Source organism: Lampetra fluviatilis, chromosome 38 (genome assembly GCF_964198595.1).
Source record: "Lampetra fluviatilis chromosome 38, kcLamFluv1.1, whole genome shotgun sequence".
Taxonomy (NCBI): domain Eukaryota; kingdom Metazoa; phylum Chordata; class Hyperoartia; order Petromyzontiformes; family Petromyzontidae; genus Lampetra; species Lampetra fluviatilis.
In genome coordinates this window covers 10200559-10223185 of record NC_136312.1, presented here as the reverse complement: position 1 = coordinate 10223185, position 22627 = coordinate 10200559, and the positions used below count along the sequence as shown (strand labels likewise).

General features: G+C 43.9%; 1 protein-coding gene across 1 annotated transcript; it reads right to left on the bottom strand.

Moving 5' to 3' along the window:
* Nucleotides 1–435: 435 nt before the first annotated feature.
* Nucleotides 436–21882, bottom strand: LRGUK (leucine rich repeats and guanylate kinase domain containing). The gene is made up of 19 exons (XM_078874163.1): nucleotides 21507–21882; nucleotides 18954–19061; nucleotides 18113–18194; nucleotides 17868–17968; nucleotides 17642–17723; nucleotides 17035–17159; nucleotides 16684–16827; nucleotides 15144–15224; nucleotides 12532–12618; nucleotides 11497–11603; nucleotides 9679–9798; nucleotides 8820–8916; nucleotides 8249–8362; nucleotides 7178–7379; nucleotides 5874–6136; nucleotides 4828–4916; nucleotides 3887–3970; nucleotides 2549–2802; nucleotides 436–1423 (listed from the first exon to the last, which is right to left on the bottom strand). Exons 1-19 carry the CDS (start codon nucleotides 21750–21752, stop codon nucleotides 1254–1256), a joined length of 2556 nt encoding a protein of 851 aa, XP_078730289.1. The 5' UTR covers nucleotides 21753–21882; the 3' UTR covers nucleotides 436–1253.
* Between the last annotated feature and the right edge of the window lie 745 nt (nucleotides 21883–22627).

Here is a 22627-nt window from a genome sequence, read left to right as displayed (position 1 = left end):
TGATGATAACGCTGGTAAGTTAATCTTGATGACGGTGACGACGAAAGGCATGTGATGACTCGTCACCCCGCACGATTCCATGAACGGTCACAATCTGACATCCCTATTTGATGCAAGTCTATTTTTAAATCCTTTATATTAAGTTTGCTTGCTTGCTTGCTTACGACCGTGCAAATCTTTCGGTCGTTTTTTAACCCACTTCCCGTGATCCAATCGAGCTGACATTTTGCACACAGACTCGTTGTGCGTGGCAATGTATTTTCGTGAAAAAATTTTTCCAAAATTTTACACTTTGTAGGAAAAAATAAATTATATTTAATTACCAATGGCTTAATGGTGCCAGCCATTCATCTGACCCATAGGTGTCAGCCATCTCAAGCCAGAGGACGAGAGGACTCTAGCCGCCACGCATATAAAGGATTTATAGTGAAAAACTTTGTTTTTACGGGTTAATTTTTTTTCATTCCTCAAGTGCATGAACCAGTCACATAAACACATGAATATAAAGCATGTGGGGATTTAAAATAATACATTTTTACATGCACAATGCATGTATTCTGAGGGCAAGAATCTAATTGAATTAATGATGCATCACTACGTGCCCGATTGATAGCTAATGAAAGTGCTCAAAGGCCAATAACCAAATCACCTGGAATGGGGCCCAATGTCATATCTCAAGCGAAGCAGGTTTTTGCCTGGAGAGTGCATGGATTGGTGTTTTAGACTGCTGCAGAGCTACGTTGTGCAAAGCAGAGGTGAATCCGCCAAAATCCATTGTACTGTATTATGCTCCCACATCTATGCGCTCTACCTTCACCAGGGTGCACTGACCAGTGTGGTGAAATATGGTCAATAATTGCCATGGCACGAACGGTGTGGGGAGGCCCTCATCTAGCAGTGTAATGACATTGTACACAAACAGTGACGACGATTCTACACGAGTCTCACACCACCTATCCAGGCACTCTTTCCAGTACTAACACTACGACCATGTAAACTCTCAACAATATCCTGACTATCGTGCCAAACCTTAAGTTTGCAAGATGCCACATCTCACCTGCCGACTGGATTCCACGCTTCAAATCAGCAATCAAAGTGAGCGTGGGTGACGGGGGGGGGACAGTGTGGGACGTGAGAGTGCTTCCACGTGATGATAAGCCACTTTGTTGAGATATTCGTGGGCAGGTCACTTCTGAAAAAGAGCTACATAGCTCAGTGGGGCCTTACCTGTTAAAGTAAAATAAAAGTTGATTTTATTGCGGAGATGCGTTGTCGCCTTCTTCAACACGGCCGGCCGGGATGGGCGGCAGCACAGGTTTGGGTGATGGGGGCGCCTCGGGCTCACGCGGTGCACGCGGTGCACGGAGCGCATCTACCACCTCGCTGGGGCGAGGCCGGGGGGCCAGCGGTCCGCCTTCTGACTCTGTCGGGCGGCGTGGTTCACGTGGGGGAAGTGGGCAATCGAGTAAAAAAAAAACAGGCGTGTCGAGCGGAATTAACTTGGGCGATATTTTTTTTATAAAAGTTTAAAAGTACAACCCTACAATTTCTTGTTCATGCCACTGCTGGCAGAAAGTCCTCGTCTAAAGAGCCCACTTTAGATGGTAACTGATGCTTCCTCACTGGTCAGACATTGGAAAAGATGGGAACGCACAATAAGAATAATTATTTATACTGGAGGCATCCGATGAGCTATAAAGCTCTTTCACAGATGCCCAGTAGTAGCGGGTAAGAACGTTACAACAATCATTACAAAAAACATCGTGCAAAGTACAAGAAAGGTAAACATCACCCAAACACTAATAAAACTAAACCATCCCCATCCCACCCCACCATACGTGACCTGCCAATCAACTAACTGTGGTCCAACCCTTTATACTGCTGGATGGAAATAGGCGGGGGATTGAAGAATACTGCATCATTTTTTTAACTGCCACAAAGGGAGATCAAATTGGCGATCTCTGAACTGCTATTACGCTACGGAAACATCGTTACATGTTGCATCCATACTTGAAGTCCTATGACCAGATCAACTGGAATGTGCCCGATCTTGTCAGAACTCGGAAGCTCGGCAGGGTTGCGCCCGGATAGTGAAACGATGGACAACCACCTTGCACAAACAAGCTAAGCAGGGCTATATAGCGAGCAGCAGAGGGCAGCGTAGCGATAGCCATTGTCACTGTGCTCTGTTCCAAATCCTATATCTACACTGCCCAGCGTGGTGAAGTATGATCTAACAGCCGCAATGACAGCATATGAATGCCCTCATCCAACAGTGGATTTATAAAATGGATGTACATGTCCACATATACACAACGAGAAATAGCCTAAGTGCCTTTCCTGCCAAAAGTACATTTTATAAATTACACAATCAAAACGTGTTTCCCCAAACATTAACAAATTTTGTTCCTTGGTATGGACAGATCTGATTTTAAAAAAATGTAACATGGCCATTAACAAACAAAATGGGAAAAAAAGCTGAAAGGTAGCCGAGAACGCAAGTGAACGTACAAGACGCGCGTCCTGGTCCTCGCTCACAAACACGTACCTGTGAGGCTGCGGTCCGAGCGACTCAGAGCTCTCACGTCCAGCGATTCCACCTGTCCATCCCCACCACGCTGCAGGGCCAGACCGTCGCCATCCCCGTAGTCATCGTCATCTTCATCGGCGGCGTCCAAGTCGCCTTCACGGTGGCTGTTGAGGCCCGAGAGCGAGGCCGTCCACTCATCCGACGCGCCGTCCGACAGGGCTCTGGCCAACGACAGCTCCGTGGAGCCGAGGCTCACCTGAGACCCCAGAGGCCTTGCGAGTGCAACGTAGGGACAATAAGTCAGAAAGCGAGCCTATTGTACTCTTCATTCAATTGTAGATTCTTGCTAAGACAAGGTACCAAGATGTCTGGCAGACTCAACCGGCACATGCCCATGATATGGAAGCACCTCCATCTGTCAGCCCTGCCAACTTTTACATAGCCACACCCACTCAACCACTAGCCCCACACACAGCAAGTGCCCCACCATTCTTTCTGACATTGGTCCCACACACGACTCAGGTCGTGTCGCTACTCCCTCGATAAACCCCGCCCACTACTTAGGTAGCCACGCCCAAAATAATCATGCCAACTCCACAATGATGGACCCTCCTAGTATTCCAAAATGCAACGTAGAAATGTGCCTATGATGTATCCCAGGCTGAGAATATACACGTTAAAGTTAGTGAATTGGTTAATATTTGTGATGCCACTGCATTGCTGTTGTCATGGCATGTGTAACAGCAATGTTGCACCGATGTCGCCAGTGCCATAATGACACATGTGACAAGAGGGCCCAGGACAAACAGCCAAGGTTGGGAACTCTCGGTTTAGAGTGGTTCAGACTTTGGATTGCATCTTCTGTTATAATATAAACATATTTAGGACACAACGATTGAGCACGGTTTATGGCCATTTACATTTACGCAATCCAACCCCAAAAAACTCTATTATGGATAATATTGGTCGCGAAAGCCTACACGTTAAACTTATGAACAAATCACCCAGAATGTGCCGATCTCATCAGATCTCAGAAGCTAAGCAAAATTGAGCCTGGATAGTGGTTCGATTGGTGACCAACAAGAACACAACTGGCGTTCTAAGCTGCTGTTAGGCAACCTTGTCAGCAGACAGAAGCCCAGCAAGATGCCTTTGCCTTACTATGCCATGCTCTATGCCTCCATGATCACCAACCCGCACAGACCAGCGTGAAGTGTGGTCAATATCCCACAGTACCCACACAGCATGAGGAGGCCGCCTTCATACAGCAATGGATCGACAAGAGTGCTGTACATTTACACATAAGAGGTGAACACAGATCGTGGGTGTGGACATGTGGCCCCGCTGGAACGTTACCTTTTGCCTGTGTTGGCACCGTCGTTGTGGTTGGCAGAATGAGTGTTGGCACCCAACAGTGTGGCAGGTGCTGACTTGGGACCACTGCAGGTTTGCCACAATCATGCATCGTCATTAGGTCAATTACAACCTCAAATGTGAATGCATTTATAGAGAAACATCATTTATTAAGCAACTTTTAAAAAATCCACGTAATAATTAAAATCTGAAAACCCCTCCCCACCGTCAAAAGCCTGGTGCAGTAATTTGATGAACTGTCAAGATTTGGGGTCAGAGTCCAGCAGAGTATATATGCACGGAAAGGCACATGCTCAATCTATGAATTAAAAACTAAAGAAAATGAATGCATACGCATGAATTTTGTAACGCCTTCCAACATTAATTTGTCTTCGGATGTATTTAAATAGCAAGAGAAGTTCCGTCTTGCTATTTAAATACTGGTTTTGGGAGGTCCTTTGATCCAGTTGGCCAGTTGTCAACAAGGCAAGTCCCTAAAAGCAGTACAACTCTATTATAGAGTATGCAACACAATGGTTCAGCTTTACGAGTTATTGTGCCCGCACTCTCCATTATGGACAAACAGGCAGAAACAGCAAATGCATAAACACTTTCAACCTTAATAGTAAATTAGAAAAAAATATAATAGTATAGATATCGAAACAAGGTACAAAAAACAAGTAACGTGACAGTTTAATATCTATCTACAACCCATCTTACAAATGTAAAACTGTCTGCAAAGTACAACTACAAATCCCAGAGTAATCCATACGTGGGCACGAATCCGTAGCTCAGATGGCTTGTGGAGAGGGCTTCAGTAGAGAGCTCGTGTAGATTTGCTGTATCTAAATCATATCTGGATCATATTAAACAATGTCCGTTTAGCCGAGCGAATACTATATTTATGGATGTAAACTTGTGAATGACAAAGCCTCAGAGCGCACCTGCCCAGGAGCTTGGAGTTGGCACTGAGAGCCTTTCCTGTTACAGCGTCGCGTGCTGCCTGTTGGCGAACCAGGAGAGATGCCTCCTCCTGCAAACAGAATGGACAAATATCACCACCAGGCTACACAGCTGAAGCTGGTGTTTTTTGCACGTTTGTTCAGCCTCTTTGTGAACACACTGCTGGATGAAGGCCCTCCCTAAACCGCGCAGGCCGTGAGGGTGAATTGACCATACTTCACCACTCTGGTCAATGTAGGTTAAAGGTGGGGAGCACAGACCTTGGGAGCATTGAAATACAGTACAAGCATTAATTTTGCTGCACTGCCATATGCTGCCTACAACGTAGTCCCATAACACACCTATTTAATATAACTTGGTCAACCATCAAATTAATAACCCTGCTTTGCTTCTAAGATCTGGCGAAATGAGGTGCATTTCGGGTGATTTGGTTATAGATTTATTTCTGGATGTACAACACATACGTAACATTGTACAATAAAACATTATAGGAATCCAAAAATCTGGTTCAGGAGGGAGATCAAGACACAACAAAGTGAAACAATACACACGAGACGAAAAATACAAGACAAACATTTTTATATTCTTGAAATGAATCATGACCACGAGCCATGGCAATTCATTAAATCACAGGGGAGGGAATTCATTGGTACAACTAAAGGCCTTTGCTAATCCGCTGCTGGATGAGGGCCTTATTACAAGTCCAGAAATTAGGTACTGCTGGCATGTGAGTGGAGAAACAAACACACAAGAATGAATCAAGTCTGACAAATAGGTTCAACATTTTAAAGTGGAGAAAACTTTTTTTAACGGTCTACATTCTGTATGCTTAGATTACATTAGGTTACAAATATTTCACCATAATAATTTTGTATTTTCAACTGTCCATACTTTAGAGCGTCAATTAGATGTATTTTTTAGTCTCCAACATAAATGAAAACCGAGCGGAAGCTGGGCCAGCGCGATGTGGCCCTTTTTGTCAAATTCCTAAACTGGAAAAGACCTCACTCTACGCGTCAGGCAGTACCAAAGACGTGAGCTGGGGCTGCATCTTGGACTGCAGCCTGGACAGGTATTGCATGTTCTCGCGCGGCTGGGGCGATGGGCCTTTGGTCCATGTGAGACGCGAGAGGGTGGCAGAGGTCGGTCGTTCGCCTGTGCTGCCGAGGCGAGGCGGCACCACGTGACCCGCGTCCTGGTGTGCTGACTGGGCCCCTGACTGGGGTGGCTCCAGACCCATGTACTGGCACATGAGCTCACGCAGCTTGGAGTAGGCCACCTCCAGGTCATCTGTGGCAATGCAATCCAGGAACATGACAAAGGTGGTTCGACAGTAATGAAGGCTGTGAGAGCAGTGGTATGATCATTTATTAGAGACCAATCGCAATACCTCCATGCTGCCGGAATTCAGCAGCTTGTGGGCTGCTGGGACAAGAGGGTGACGATGTGAAGCAATATCCAATGCATCATGTTGATGCTAACAAGTGTTCTCTGAAAAATAAATTTTGTACTTTACTTTTTGCGTAAATCAGACAACTTGTACTCTTCGGACACATCGCACTTGGACATATCGAAACTGTTCATAAAGCCCTGAGGTTCAGCAGTGACATCTTAAAGCCCGAAAGATAACTACCGATGTCTGGTCAGGCAGACGTCCCTCAATGACCCGTCAGAGACATCGTGGTCGCCTTCACCTATCGTGAATCCATCAAATCGTCAGTGACTCCACAACTGCTACTGTCAATGAACCATGGGAAAAGGCCATATGCAAATTAGGTCACCATAGATCAATGCAATGGACCTCTGCTGTCCAAGCAAATCGATGGATGGATCTTTGCTTAATGAAATACTCTCAGAGTACATGAACAACAACAACAATTGTGGCCACCGATCATCCAAATGTACAGAGTGTGGGCGGACTAGCATCAGTAAAATTTGGAGCGAGGCCACAAGCAGAGCTCAACGCGAATCATTGCAACGGACCCAAGCTCTCCACACTATTTGAACAATAATCCAATAGGCCCAAATGGTCAAACGGCCAGCAACAAACAAGAATATCAAATATGTACTAGATAAGGGTCATCATGTTTCTTGAATTGAGCAAGGTTATGAGAGCTTGCAAAAATAAACAACGAGAGGGAATTCCAAAGTCGAGCAGTGCAAGGGAATAAGCAGGAAGAGAAATGTTTTGGATTAACGGCTCGTTACTTACCAAACATTTCCCGGAGTAAAACGAACACTACCATCAAAACAAACACCAAAAGGCACAAGGTGCCCTCCGTATGCTATGTACGCACGTTGAACTTCTTTTGCACCGTACGTAGCTGTCACCTGAGACGATGACTGCGTCGAAGAAGCCCGGCATATCCTGGTTGACGGCGAGGCAAGCGTCCAGACCGGCGAGCGACGCCTCCATCTGGGACTTGTCGTAGAGTCCACGCTGCAGCAGCCGTCTTTCGTAGCGCTTCCGGTCCAGGGGTACGACCAGCAAGTAGCGAGGCTCGAAGTACGTCCGCTTGAGGCTACGCGCTCCCTGCATTGGCCACAACGCATTCCTATCCATCATCACGTCATTTGACTGCTAAACAGCTGCTAATAATCAGAGAGTATAAGCTGAATGTAAGCACTCACTTGGGAGCTAGACCAGCTGAGCCTATATCCGAAGTAGTCTGTTTGTATCAGAAGTCGCATGTGTTGCTTGTTTGAGAACTGTGCTTATATTATGTGCGCTTTTATCCAGGTATCAATTCACTACTGGATGAAAGCCTCCCCACATTGGGTTGACCAAGTGGGTTGTTTGAACATACTCCTATGACTCTAAGGCACTGAGGCTTGGTGAATATGGGATGGCCCAGGGTCTGGGTTCAGATACACTCGCCATTGATGTTAGCCATGGCTGGGAATGAAACTGCAGTCACCAGGCTCATGGTGCAGTGTGATATCCACTGCGCCACCACTCCACGCCACAATTGCGAGATGTTGACTCCCTTGCCTGGCATGAGGTCGTGGGATCGATCCCAACCCTGATGCCTGTATATGTGGAGATTGCATGTCTCTCCCCATGGTCACGTGGTCCTCCGATTTTTCCTTCCACATTTAGAATCAACGTGCATTTAGAGTATTTGGCTGCTATACATTTCCACACGATAAGCCACTTTGTTGAGCTATCATTTGTGGCCAGGTCACTTCTGAAAAAGAGCGATATAGCTCAGCGCACCTTATCTAGTAAAATAAAAAAAATAGTTTAGTTTAGTATTTGTACACCCACTACAAATACAGCAACTTAACTTAACGTGTTTTTTTATATGACAGGCTGTTAAGATGATTTTGATGTATTTTCCGGATCTGTCAACAGCAGTGAACCCACCACGGGTAAAAGCAACGCAACTACCTGGTCCATACCTCCAGCTCCATGTGCACGGCACACGCCAGCCCATCCCTGGCAAGAGCTTCAACATCCTCGATGCTCAATCCGTAGCTGTGCCCGTCGTACTTCTCTGTTTGCAGAAACTTTCCCTGCAATCAAAGTTCCAAAGAATTGGCGTAAGTTCCTGGCATGGCGTGGCATGGCGTGGCGTGCCAAGCGTGGAGTGTTGCTGAGATACGTGAACTTTATTTATGAGCGGTTGAGAGCCGACGGCCTCCGACCAACTCAAGTAAAAAAACTACATTTAATGTGACGGGGTTTTTTTGTGCCCTCATTGGTGATTGGGCTGAGACCAACTAATTCACTACATTTAATAACCCAGTTGAATCACCTTTGTGTCTGCCCAGATTCAAACCCAGGATCTCAGCAGTAACAGCCGAGTACTGACCCCTAAACTACACAGCCACCTAAAAATGTACTCTGGTTCATAGAATATCATCAACACTTTCAGCACAACACCATTCCAAATTGCTCATTTCACACATAATATGAATACATTTGGCTGAAATATTTTTAGACTGGTGATGACGTAAGCAAATGCCTTACATCACAGACTAGCCTCTCAAAGGTCTCCTTGGTCACAAAGTGGTAGTCTTTTCCATCCTGCTCCCCAGGGTAGGGACTTCTGGTCGTGTGGGAAACACTGCAGAAAGCAAACCATAGTGGGGTTAGTGAGTGGTCATCACTTATACAATCACGTGTACATCCCTTTGTCTATTCACTGCTAGATAAAGGCCCACCCGCACCGTACATGTTGTGGGGGGGTATTTGAATAGACTTCACCACGCTGGTTATTGCAGTTTGGTGAAGGTTGGGAGCATATACGGGGGAGCACAGACGTACAAGATAGCAATGCATTCTGCTGCACTGCCTGCTGCTGCCCACCACGTGACCCCAAAGCAATGTATAACAATCACTGTGCATGGTGGTCACCCATCCAAGACAATTCAGGCTCAAGCCTGCTTAGTGTCCAAGATCTGAAGAAATCGGATGTATTCCAGGCGATTTGCTCAAAGGCACTTCAAATCACTTAAAATGTCACTAATTTCTTTTCAGTAGCTGCAAAGGAAACAATAAAGAGAAAAGTGTTTCAGAACTCAGCATTGTGAAGTAATTTTTACCAATGAAACAATGAGCTCATGGTGCCTTCACAACCCTGAGCCGTAGCGTAAATTCCACATCCCCATGGCAGATACAAGTCAATAACTGTTTAAAGGCTGCTGTATGTATGTTGAATTTCTTTCGCACCATACGTAGCCAACCGTGCAAATCGCAGGAGCAGACCTTGCCAATCGGAGGCTGCTAAGTAAGGCACAAAGGACTCTGAGAAACAACAACAGAAACAGCCGGAAGAAGTGAGCGCACGATCTTGACAGCCACTCACTCAGTGCCCGATCACACTCACCCATAGCCCAAAAATTCGCAGAATTCGCGGCAGATGCGGTGATTGAGCTCGCGCTTGCCGGACGCCCTGGGCCCCGTCAAAACGACCATGGGGTACGGCGTGTCCAGCGACGGCAGGGTGCTGCGAGTGGGAGGCACAAGTAATTGCGTCTCGGGGGCGGGCATGAAGGAATGCAACAGAGAGGCTTTGGAAGGGGAAACAGACTGACTATTTACATGTACATTTTCCACTGAACTACACACTAAACTAAACTATTACATTATTTGAAAACGATAAACTATGATAGCTCAACGAAGTGGCTTATTAGGTGTACATTTTCAGGAGCGAAATACTCTAAACACGTTTCTAAACATGGAGGAAAAAACTGGAGGACCCGGAGAAAAATATATGAGACCATTGGGAAAACATGCAAACTGCAAATATACAGGCATCAGAGTCGGGATCGAACCCACGACCTCCGGCATACAAAGCGAGGTAGTTAACATCTCACCACCGTGGCGCACATTTCCAGATTCTCTTAACCTTATTTAAGCATCTAAGCTATATTGTCTCAAAACAGTCATAGAACACATTTGATTTGGTGAGTCTGTATATTATTTTTCCCGAAGAGTAGTGCATTGCATTATTCGGTCAATTCCACAAATGATTGTTGACGTGTGGGAGGAAACTCAGGAACCTAGAGAAAACTTGAAAGGGGATAATGATGAAAATTCCACAAAAAACAGATTCAGGAACCCATTTGTTGTGCTGCAATTTCTTGCCCACCTTTCAACTGAACATGTTTAAGAGCTTCACATATCCACGTGACCCACCAACCTTCACCTTGAGAGCACTGGGTTACAATCGTGCGATCTTAAACATTCAGTTATCGACAGAAAAGGCACAAACTGGACCCGATCCATGCTGGGCCTTGTATTGCACCACACAACTCGAGTCCTGTTCCATGGTGCAGCTCTGTGAGCTCGGCCCCTCCCCTCAATCCACCGCACCCCTCCCTTGTGGCTGGAAGGAAGTGATTTAACAAAACGAGGTTGCAAATATGTTTGGGTCGGCTTACACTATCTTAAGCGTAATTTATTATTTTTGTATTTTTTTTGGTGCACGATCAAAAGCATGGCCCCGAGGTTAATCTATTCGATAGACGCCAGGGGTGGAGCAGTGGTCAGAAGACTGTGAAATGAAGCCAGCATGCCGAGTTCAATTCCAGGACGCAGCCTACATCAGTGGAAAGTGGTGTGTGAACCGGTCCTGGGTCCACCTTCCCCATGGTTACATTTTTGAGCTTTTGAGAGAGTGCATTTTTTTTGTCCAATTTATTCTTTTTTTTTCCACCCAAAAAACCCACTAAATGCGGGACACAGTATATCCACCCGTGCTGTTTGAAGGGCACTTCACGTTAGACTATTACGACAATAATTCTATGTTATTTTGACGTATTTTAACTTATCCCTATCTTGGGACAGAAATATGTTTATTTCATGTGTGACTGAAAACAAGAGGACAACAATGCAGTTCTTCAGAAACTGCTGATGATGGTTTTTGCATAACATGCAAAGCCCGAGTGCTTTTCGTATACATACTCTTTGGTGCTTTCGGTAAAGTAAAAAGTCTGCATCAGCAGCAGGCCATGCTTTCCCACCTGATGACGGATGCTTGTGTTGCGCCCGAAACGTCGTGATTTATTTTATTTTTCTACCTACGTGACTTTACCGAAAGAACGAAAGAGTATGGATTCCTGCAGTCACAAAAGCTTAAAATCAAGATTTCGTACACATTTTTTGCTCGTGTTTGTTTGAAACCTGTGGAAGTGAGACCTACCTGTCAAGGACTCTTTGTGGCTGCAGCGTGCTATAAACCACCTGGATCACGTGGTCCCGCGCAGCTACCATCTCCGGAGAAGGGTTAAACCTGTTGACAGCAGCCACCTCGCACAATACACACACACATACACCTATTAGTCCTCTTCTTCTAATAATCTTCGTTGAGACAATAAGAAATTGACTGGCTATAAACTGAGGGGTGTCCTGGAACAAAGTTGATCATCCATATATTTCGTAAGATAGCCCACTGGAACACTTTACGATCACACATTAGATAGTGTTCTTTTTTACAGTATCATCTCCCCACAAATAGCCGAACATTGATCTAAAGTTATTTACTTTCTCGCCCACTTAATCTGTCTACTCTTAACAAAAGTTTGCTTCCTGGGTAATACAATTGTGGTTTATAAAAATATATATTTCCGGGACACTTCTCAATTAAAATATGTAAAAAACTACACCATGAGGGTGTTTCAAAAAGGAGAGACTTTATATTACTATAACCTATCTCAGCGCAATTTCGTTAACATTTTTGTAGTTAATGGAGCATGTCCCTGACCATCAGCTACAATATTTTCACCCCAGATTGTTCCACTAGATGACAGACGTATCACATGATCAATAATGGGAGCAATCCTTGCACAACTGTACATTAGAAGAGCAGTGAGTTGTTATTATGAATACACACTTCATGTATGTATACTGTTTGGCTTGTACACTTGTGTTAATTGTTTAAAATAATGATGCATTGCATATACCAGGTCGCCAACTTCCATTGTTTTATTGAAATTCTGCATTCCCACGTCTATTCTCCCTGCCTTCCCCAACCTGTATTGACCAGTGTGGTGAAGTATGGTCAAATAACCAACATAACCCCTATGGTGAGGGGAGGCCCTCATTCAGCAGTAGATTTACACACAAGGTGTGTACATCTAAATGTACATCTAAGTTTAGATTTTCTTCTCAATTAAAAATTGTCGTAAATATTAAAATCATGAAAAGATTGTTGGATGTGTTCGACCCGGCCCCTCACCTTCTCCTCCACGGTGACCCGGCGGAGGTCAAGCTCCACAAGCGTCTGCAGCTGGAACACGGCGGCGATGCGGTGTCCTGGACTCTCCTGCTCGCTCCCAGACGGCCGGCATGCGGCCACACAGTGGAACAGTGGCGTACACTCCGCAATACGCATTTGCATTATACCAGTGTTCTTCATTGCAAGGCCCGCAGGCCACTGGCGGCCTCTGATGTGTTGAGGCCTCCACAATACACAAATGTGAAAACACCCCATTGTGCTGTCAAACCCAATGGTTTCAAATGTGTGGCAGCCTTCAAATTGATGTCTTATCGCCAAAAGTGTCTGTCCCTCTGAAAATTAGTGAAGAACACTATATTATACGGATGCCTTTAACAATGTAATTAGGTTTTATTCAAACATTTTATTTCAAATGTAGCAAATTATAGTTTATGAGTAACCAGTGAGCAGAATGTTCCCAATTGTGTGTGGGATTATATACTTGGGGAGAGAAGTGTCACAGTAGCTACCACGCTGCACAATTAACCCGCAAATCCTGAGTTTGATTCCTGGCCACGGTTAACATCAGCAGTGAGCGATTTCCGCACAGGTTCTGGCTGCCTTCAACAACCCGCACTGACCACAGTGGTCAAATACAAACAACCCCTATGATTGAAAAGGCATGGGGAGACCCAAATCCAGCAGTGGATTTGACACACGGGAAGTAAAATTAAATACATACACACATGTAATGACTCACGTATACACACACAGAAGCCTACGACTTGAATAAATGGTCAAGATATTGGAGTCCGTGCTTAACCAATCATAGGGGTTGGTATTATATAAACAAGGGGTGGCCCCATTCAACCCCATCTATTCACTGACATGTGCTAGCCACACCTCACAGTCCACTCTGTACACAGCAACATTTTCATTACACCTCTCCCCAACACAAAGATGACAACGGTAGTCTTAATACTCTTTGGTTCTTTCGGTAAAGTCACGTAGGTAGAAAATAAAATAAATCACGACGTTTCGGGCGCAACACAAGCGTCCGTCATCAGGTGGGAAAGATGACGGACGCTTGTGTTGCGCCCGAAACGTCGTGATTTATTTTATTTTTTGTTTTATTTTATTTTCTACCTACGTGACTTTACCGAAAGAACCAAAGAGTATGGATTCCTGCAGTCACGAAAGCTTCAAATCAAGGTCGTCTTAATCTAGAATTGAAGCTTTTGTGACTGCAGAAATTATACTCTGGTTTTTTCGGTAAATTTTCTTTTATTTCTACATACGTGACTTTACCGAAAAAACCAACGAGTATAACGGTAGTCTTATAAATTATAACTCGATGTGCAATTCTTATAATCAATATATTATACACTGTAAATTTTTTATGGCTTATTGTCATTCCACTGCTGGATAAACGCCTTCCCATGCGAGTCGGTCATGTGAACCTATGTAATGCACAGATTAGTTTGTGAAGAATGTGTGCGTGCTATTGTACAAACCAAATAAACTATACGGTGTGCTGTGAGTCTGTCCACCCATCCCACCACTGCCCATCCCCATTCCTCACGACAGCTTCACAAAGTGTGAGATTTCACTTGGTACGCGGCAGGGAACCTCTCCAACCGTGGGGTGGCGGTGCTGCGCTGTGTAACCGTGCACACGCACTCGATCAATTGTTCTGTTTTTTATACAGAAACTACTACAATGGGACTGCATGGCAAAACACAGTACAATCCAAATAATCATAATTTTGAGTAGGAAAATGCAGAAAGTAATTTTACACAAATAACTTCTACCAAAGACCGATTACAAATGGACCAAAATTATGTTTATCCAACGGATGAATCTCAGAAGCTCAACTCGGGGAACGTCATCTCTCCTTACCTGCTGCTGCCCCATCACCTGAAATTACATCTCGATTAATCTGCAATGCCAACTCCTTTGCACTGTACATGTACAAGCCGAAGATTAATCAATTCCTCTTTGCCTCGTTTCTCGTAGTGTTTTCATTCACACCTAACCATAATGGCATCTCATTTTGCTCGCTATCTTACTGCACTCCATCCCCGAAGAAAATAACCTTAACAACAACTTACCTTTCCTATTTCCTCTCAAACCACACCCCCCCTCCCCCTTTGCATGCACAAATTGCGATGCGGCCACATTTAGACACTTGAAAAATCACAAATTATATTACTGTATCTCCTCCAAACCACGTGAAATGATTTAACAATTTACAATGCAATTTATAATTACATAGCATCTAAATGCAACTGCATCTTAAGACTGTAGAGAAAAAACAATCATATTTCTTTCATAGAGGGAATCAGCCATAGGTAGAAGGGAAAACGAATGTCTTGAGCCTATACTCGAACTGGGCAGGAAGTCGACAGCATGGATGGCAGGGGAAAAGGAGTTCCAGATAATGGGGACCAACAGTGAGCAACATCTCACTGAATGAAGGTTGACTGGGAATTTCAATAAAAAGTTGACAAATTATGACAATACCACTTCAAGGGATAGTGTTGGAATAGCTGCCAGCCAAGCATCTTTTTGGTTTAGAAGTTTTAGATGTGAACGTAAAATGAAGGGAAACTAGTACTCAGGTACTCACTCACCTGCACTGGGTTTCGCAGCAGATTCAGCACCCTCAGTAGTGACAGGTCCTTAATGTACTTCACCTCGGCCAGTTCCGTGACCTGCAGACATCAAAGCCGACCACTCAAAATGCACATCCACTGGCAAGGATGTTCATTATGGATGTAACAATTCATGGATTAAGATCAATTATTAGACTCATGGCACATGCACTGAACTGCACATGCACTAAATGTAATTGTTATATGGGCAATTTCACAATTAGGGAACCTCAGTCTTAAATGTCAGACTCATCCTAACACTGCATTCTGAAGGTAGTTATCTATAGCAGCGGTCACCAACCTTTTTGGCACAAGGGACCGGTTTCATGGAAGACAATTTTTTCACGGAACCGGGGGGGGGGGGGGTTCATCATTGGGTCTTTCCCCCTTTTCAAAGAAGTTCTCCAGCGACGTTTGTTTTTTACTCATTCTGGCTAGGGGTTAGCAGCTTGTGGGCTCACCAAAACTGTGACTGAGACAAGTGCACAGTGCGGGAAATAGGCGCAGACGGAAGTGGTAAATAATAAAATAATGGGGGCAGGCCATGTGCGGACTCACCGCTCTCACCTCCTGCCATGCGGCCCGGTTCCTAACAGGCCACGGACCGGTACCGGTCCGCGACCCAGGGGTTGGGGACCCCTGGTCTATAGCTTTTGAAAATATGGATTATATATGGAAATCAATAGTTTGACACATGAACGAAGCTGAATGCATCGTCAGCTTCCCAGCACGGATGAAAATGTTACTACGTTCCACGCCGTGGTATTTTATGAGCATTTATCTCTTATCTAAAAATATTAAGAAAAAAACGCCTCTATTTCTCAAATATAATTTTAATTGAGTGACATACTATGCCCAAGTAAAAAGCCACATAATTAATATAAAAATGATTAGCCATAATCTTTGAAGTGTCTGAAATGTATATATTCAAAATAGTGGAAATTCCCATTTATAGAGTGACTGAGTGACTGATGAAACTTATAATGATGTCAATACAGTTGTTTATAGTTACATTTTATGATTTTGGGCCAATTTTTTAAAATAAATATACATTGAATTATGGAGGGGCTGAATTATCACATTCCTTTGGCTCATGTAAAGCTCTCAGAGGAAGATTGGAAAGGGATACTGTGGCAGGCATTCAGGATAGCCAACCGTGATAATCGGGAGTGCGGTTGGGGTAATGAACTGTCCAAATAACCTGGAATGTGCCCAATCTTGTTAGATCTCAAAAGCTAAGCCGGCTAAAGACTGGAAAGTCCTTGAAATGCCAACCACCATGCATATGTATGATCATCATTCATACTGTATAGGCTGCAGGACTAAATGGGGGACAGCAAAAGGCAGTTCAGCTAAATTAATTGTTGTATGATACTTCTATGCATCTCACCTTCACCAACCCGCATGGACCAGCGTTGTGAAGTATGGTCAACCCCCATGGTGTAGAGAGGCCCTCATCCAGCCAGCAGTAGAATATGTATGAGATGCCATAGGGTTAGGCTATATAGGTGCCACAGACCTGATTCCCTTCCATGTCCAACTCCTGCAAGCGGTAGTGTCCCTCCAGTCCCTTGAGGCTCCGTATCTTGTTGCCAGACAGGTCCACTTTCTCGAGCTTCCAGAGTTTTTCCAAACCTGTTATTTTTCTTAGGTGGTTGCCTCTCTAATGAACACAATAACATCCTGTATATTTAAATTCCGAAGGGGTAATAAACTCCCCCCAGGTTATGCATTTCAGTGTCGCACAGTGTGGTCTTTAAAAACACGACGCTTCAATACGTTTCCGTGCAACCTGCACCAACAAACGTTGGAAGTGGACAATACGCAGACACACAGCTATCCCGGAAAACGGGACAATCGTCCAACGCACCAGACAGAGATAGCGCAGAGGAAGGCTGCCCAGCCCATCGAGACGCCGAATGCGGTTGTGTGCGAGGCTTAGATAAGCCAGGCTGCCGCACTCCTCCAGGCCGATGATTTCACTGATGTTGTTGTCTGGCAGGGCAGACGGCGGTTGAGGAATAATAGCCAAATGGAGTTGAAACAAACCAAGATATGGCCTGCATAAAGAGACAATATTAAATACCAAAAGAAGAATTACAGTATAGTATCTGTACAAAGTGTAATGCTACATCAATTCATGGATGAAAATGTATTACGCTGACAAGCCGTGCATAGAATCGTATTTGTGTATCGATTGTGTTCAATTTGTATATGCTGTATGTAATGAGCTCACGTGACCCATGCAGTCACTATGGGTGTTATAGTGCACTAACATGTAAAACATATATCCTTGCTTCTTGAATAGTGGCAACCCCAAATCTTGACAATTCATCGAATCTCATCACTGGCATATCTTTACAGGTCTAATAGTTATACAACTGTACATATTTTAAATGGGCAAACATCGAAATTAAACATGTAATGAGGTCGTGACAATTAATTCATGCACTTCAAATGCACATGCCAAAGGATACTGTCAAGAACAAGCTTTGTGAGGGATTTGTAAGCAGACAGATCCTTCATCTCACTGATGGTGTTGTATGAGAAATCAGCCTCCTATAGAGGAAAAATATGGTTGCACAACAAATATTACGGCAACGTATTAACAAACAAGTCAATGAAAACAATGTATTGATGGTAAACGCAAAAGTACACTCACATGCAATTTGGTAAATGCGTTTGCTTCTCCAAACAACTTACCTTGAGGAAACGGAGAGTAGAAAATTCAAATAGCTTTGTCAGCTGGTTATGCGAGACCTTCAGTTCCACAAGATATGGCATGTTGCCAAGAATAGAAAGCTCTGAAATATATTCAAGATGGAAACAACAACAGTTTATGCAATGTTCTGGTAAGAAAAACAAAGTTGCAAAATAGTATTATTGCAAACTCATTCAAGCGTATGATAAAAGGCAAAAACATAATAATTAAAATGTGTCTCTCTTACCTTTAATTTTATTGTGAGAAAGGTCCAGTTTTTGTATGTGAACATAGCCAGATAGAATCCCAATATCTTTGAGCCCATACCCCTGTAGAGTAAATGAATGCAAATACAAAAATACGTGTGAAATATTTTAAATTATAATCACCACACATCTATAAATACATACGAGTACAAAGTTATTCTACTAACAATAACCGTGTGGTCAAGTTGTAAAGCTTGAACATTTGGACTTGCGTCCACATGTAATATATTACTAGGTATGTTACTCTGGATGAAAATCACTAACTTAATGTATGTTGTTGAACTTATTTCGCATGATACGTAGCCAACCGTGCTAATTGGAGGTGCGAGCCTGTGATCCAGCACTTTGGAGATCAGGGATGGTGTATCACAAAGATGTGTCAAACCCTCCAAACTCACTGGGATGCAAGTAGGCTTCAAGGTGGCAGTAAAAGCATGACACCATACATCTTCTTCTGTGAGTGTGTGTTTTCTCTGGGCATTCTGATTTCCTCCCACATAACATAAGTGCCAAACATCTTAACACTGGATAATCCTTCAATTTTTTTTTTGGGAAACTCAGTGAGGTTTTCGTTCATAAATCATAGCATATGGCTTCTAAATGAGCTCATTTTAATTCAGTAGTACCCGCATAAAATCCGACCCCATGGGAGTAAATCCAGCTATACGGTACTTATATTGAAGTCTACCTGTATCAGAAATTTGCCATTGGCTTCACCACACCAGCGTATTGTAAGGACATGATGCCTAAATCAGATATGTGTTCATGTACGGTGTGCTTATAGCCAGCTTCTGCTGTAATAAATCTGAATATTGTCCTCACAGGGAGTGCCAGGTGGAGGTACACCAGATCTGTGCCCAGAGCCGAGTGGCCAAGGCAGGAGAGACCATGAGCCGCTGTATCCTGATCCAGCACCTCGACCACTCGGAGCTGCAGGTGACACAGATACACAAAAAGCGTCGAAGCAGTGGCATAAGTACATTATCAGCTCAGAGGGTGCGGCAATTGGTCAGGTGGGGCGACAATATTTAATTTGTTTCGCACGATTGCAACTAGGGTATATATCACGGCTCCTCTTTCCTACATAACATTATTAAGCATTTTCATAAAATACATTTAAAGCGCATTTAGAATATTTATTTTGTTATTTTACACTGTTGAAAACATCTCATTTGGGTTGTCAAGGGGGCCCCAACTTGGAGCTTTGGCCACCAGGGGGGGCCAAGGCATCGCCTTGCCCCCACGAGTTATGCGAGTGGGGTAAACGTACTGCGAGTGAGCTCATACTAAGGTGGGCCTGTTGCATGACTGGGTGGTGTGGTCAGAAACGCACCCAGAAGATAGCGTTACATGGTGTGGACCAATCAGTTTCAAAGACAATGCATATATTGCCGGAGCATGTTTCTTTGGGTGCATGTTCACCACAAGTAAGTGTGGTTAATGTAGGCAGCATTCCTTGAAAAATTATTCTGTTTGGTGTTTTAACATCTTAACACCTGTTTTATTGCCAGAAAGGGTAGAACCTATTGTTATATTTTGATACTGGCACGAAAGGTCCCATATTGTAGCTGCTCACCCGAGCTATAAATACCCTGATAGTGCATTGTCTTTGTGCTGTTCGCCTTTTGGCTCTAAATAAAGCTGTCTCTTGTGTGGAACAATCAGTTTCAAAGACAATGTCGATATTAATTATCAAAGTATGTTTTTTTGTTTGCATGTTCACCACCAGCACGTATGGTTAAGGCAGACAGGATTCCTTGAAAAATGATTATGTTCGGTGTTTTAACATCTTAACACCTGTTTAATTGCCAGAAAGGGTAAAAACCTATTGTTATAATTCAACGTTATCTCCACGGGGCTTGATTTAAAGCTTTCGTGACTGCAGGAATTCATACTCCTTGGGTCTTTCGGTAAAGCCACGTAGATAGAAAAATAATAGATCACGACGTTTCGATCGCCTGTGTTGCGATCGAAACGTCGTGATCCATTATTTTTCTATCTACGTGACTTTACCGAAAGACCCAAATAGTACTCCACGGGGCTGTTGATACAGAGCATCAGGTACTCGTTTATAAAGCCCAGCCGACCTGGACTTGGACAGCAAACGTCGCAAGGGTGATCGGTGGAGCCAAAGGAAGTTTACATGCCCCACGGAGGGTGACCACCGCAGGAGATGGAGCGATTAAAATCGGCTGATGTGCAGGAAGTGAGATGGATTGCTGCGTCGTTGATGGCTTGCAAAGGCCGGCACCCAACAATCGATTGATTATGGCTGATGATAATGATAAGGGTTGATAGATTACTTAAACTGTACCGAGGATAACCCCTCTGGGGTTAAATAGAAGTGGGAAGTCAAAAATGTGTTATTCTGTCTGAGCATGAAGGCAGTTAGATTTTTACAGTGTCGCATTTGAAGATGGCAAAATAGGAAACATGCCGACCACACAATTTTTATCAATTGGTCCGAAAACACCAAAATAAAACCAATACGTAGAGACGATGAGAAAGAAGCTAGCAAACGAAGGACGGAGATGAGTTTCAGTTTTGCAGTTTCATTTATTAGGTATAGCCCTGTGAGCCATTCGGCTCTTGAATCGGGTGCAACCGCAACAAACAAAAAACATGAACAAGAAATATGGATTATTTGGATGGAGAATGGGGAGATGACAAGAGGGTAGAGATGATGGCGATACGGATTCAGGATGATGGACATTTAAGGAGACTGCTGAGAGATGAGAGAAATCGATGGTTGCGAAGAGGCAGGGTTAATGAAGGAAACTCAAAACTATTCTCATTTTACCAGGTAATGCCCACTGAGCTGGCTATCACAAATGATAGCTCAACGAAGTGGCTTATCACGTGGGAATTTATATCAGCCAAATACTCTTAAACGCGTGTTTCTAAACGTGGAGGGAAACACACGGAGGACGCGGGAAAAAAAATCCACCTTCATTAAATTAAATCAAAGTGGAGTATATGAAATGGGTGGCAATAAAGACAATGGAATAAGAAAAATGAGGATGTAGAAGTAAATTACTGAGATTTGGAGGATGGAGATGTGGTCGGGGATGACTTCGTGCGATGGAGGGCGATCGTGACAACGCCACACGAAGATGATGAATGTTCATCTTGGTTCTTTCGGTAAAATCACGTAGAAGGGAAATAATTATTTTGTTTTATTTTTTATTGTATTTTTTTTATATTTAATTTAATTCTTATTTTATTTTTTATCTTAAAAAAATGCTGTCTTATTTAAATTTTATTATTGTATTATTTCCCTTCTACGTGACTTTACCGAAAGAACCAAGAAGATGAATCCCTGCACTCACGAAAGCTTTAAATCGAAATGATGAAAGTTGTGCTCAGCTGCTTCACCTCTTGGCCGGCTCTCGGCGCCGGCAAAGCGTGTCTGCCGTCGGGCCTCGCTTCAAAGGCGACGGGAACCGAAGTCTCGTCACCCACGACCTCCGCTGCGTCGTCCTCATCCTCGTGGTCGTGGTCGTGCACCTGCAGGAGGTCGGCGAGGTGCAAGATGTTCACCTCCTGGCTGCCCAACAGGTTCGGCCTCCCGAAAGACGCGTCGAAAGGCGACGTGGCGCCGATAGCCGCCGCCCTCTCCATCAGAGCGTGGCTATTGTGGCGCTGTTTGTGAACGCTGTGCGTTGCCTGTCGTCGTTTGTGATTGTAATCGCGACGAGCATTGATTGGCGTTCGAGATGCGTTGTTGCAAAAAACAAAAAGGCTTCGGCGGTGCCGGTAGGCCCTGGGCGCGTTGCCACGGCGACGCGTTGTGTGGGCGCGGTGTGCGCATGCGCGGCGGGGCCGTGTGTAAAACACGTGCGGAGCGGTAACAGAGTGGTGGTCAGAATAGTTCATTAATTCTAGATTATAAGCTTTCGTGACTGCAAGGATTCATACTCTTAGGTTTTTTTTGGTAAAGTCACGTAGGTAAAAATAAAAAATAATATAACTAAAAAGTAATAAAAAGAAATCAATGAAAGTGTATATTATTATTTCTATTATTTGTATTATTTACTTTTACCTACGTGACTTTACCGAAAAAACCTAAGAGTATGAATCCTTGCAGTCACGAAAGCTTATAATCAAGAATTAATGAACTATTCGAAAAAAACCTAAGAGTAGTTCATTTATCCCGGAGGAATAATCCGATGAGCTATAAAGCTCTTTTTTTAACAGAAGTCCAGTCGATGCAGGTCAGGACGTTACAGCAACAAACGATACTAAGACAAGATTAGGAGTGCAATGTAAATGAGAAGTAAACACATCACTTTAATTATGTATACAAATAAAATTAAACTTTTTTTTTAATTACCAGGTAAGACACACTGAGATATTAGCTTCTTTCTCAGAAGCGACCTGGCTATCACAAGTGATCGCTCAATCCCAGCCCCCACGAACAACAACAACACAACCACACATAATGCCCCCTTTACCCGCACATATGACTCGGTGATGCTGCTGCAGCGTTGGCAGTG

Bases quoted from the DNA above. Each gene is read 5' to 3' on its own strand.
- LRGUK (XM_078874163.1), bottom strand. From the start codon at position 21,752: ATGGAGAGGGCGGCGGCTATCGGCGCCACGTCGCCTTTCGACGCGTCT. The intron at 15,225-16,683 runs GTCTGTGGCACC...TGATGTCTGCAG, and splicing joins TGGACATGGAAGGGAATCAG to GTCACGGAACTGGCCGAGGT. The intron at 7,380-8,248 runs GTATGGACCAGG...TGGCCAATGCAG, and splicing joins CCGTGCACATGGAGCTGGAG to GGAGCGCGTAGCCTCAAGCG.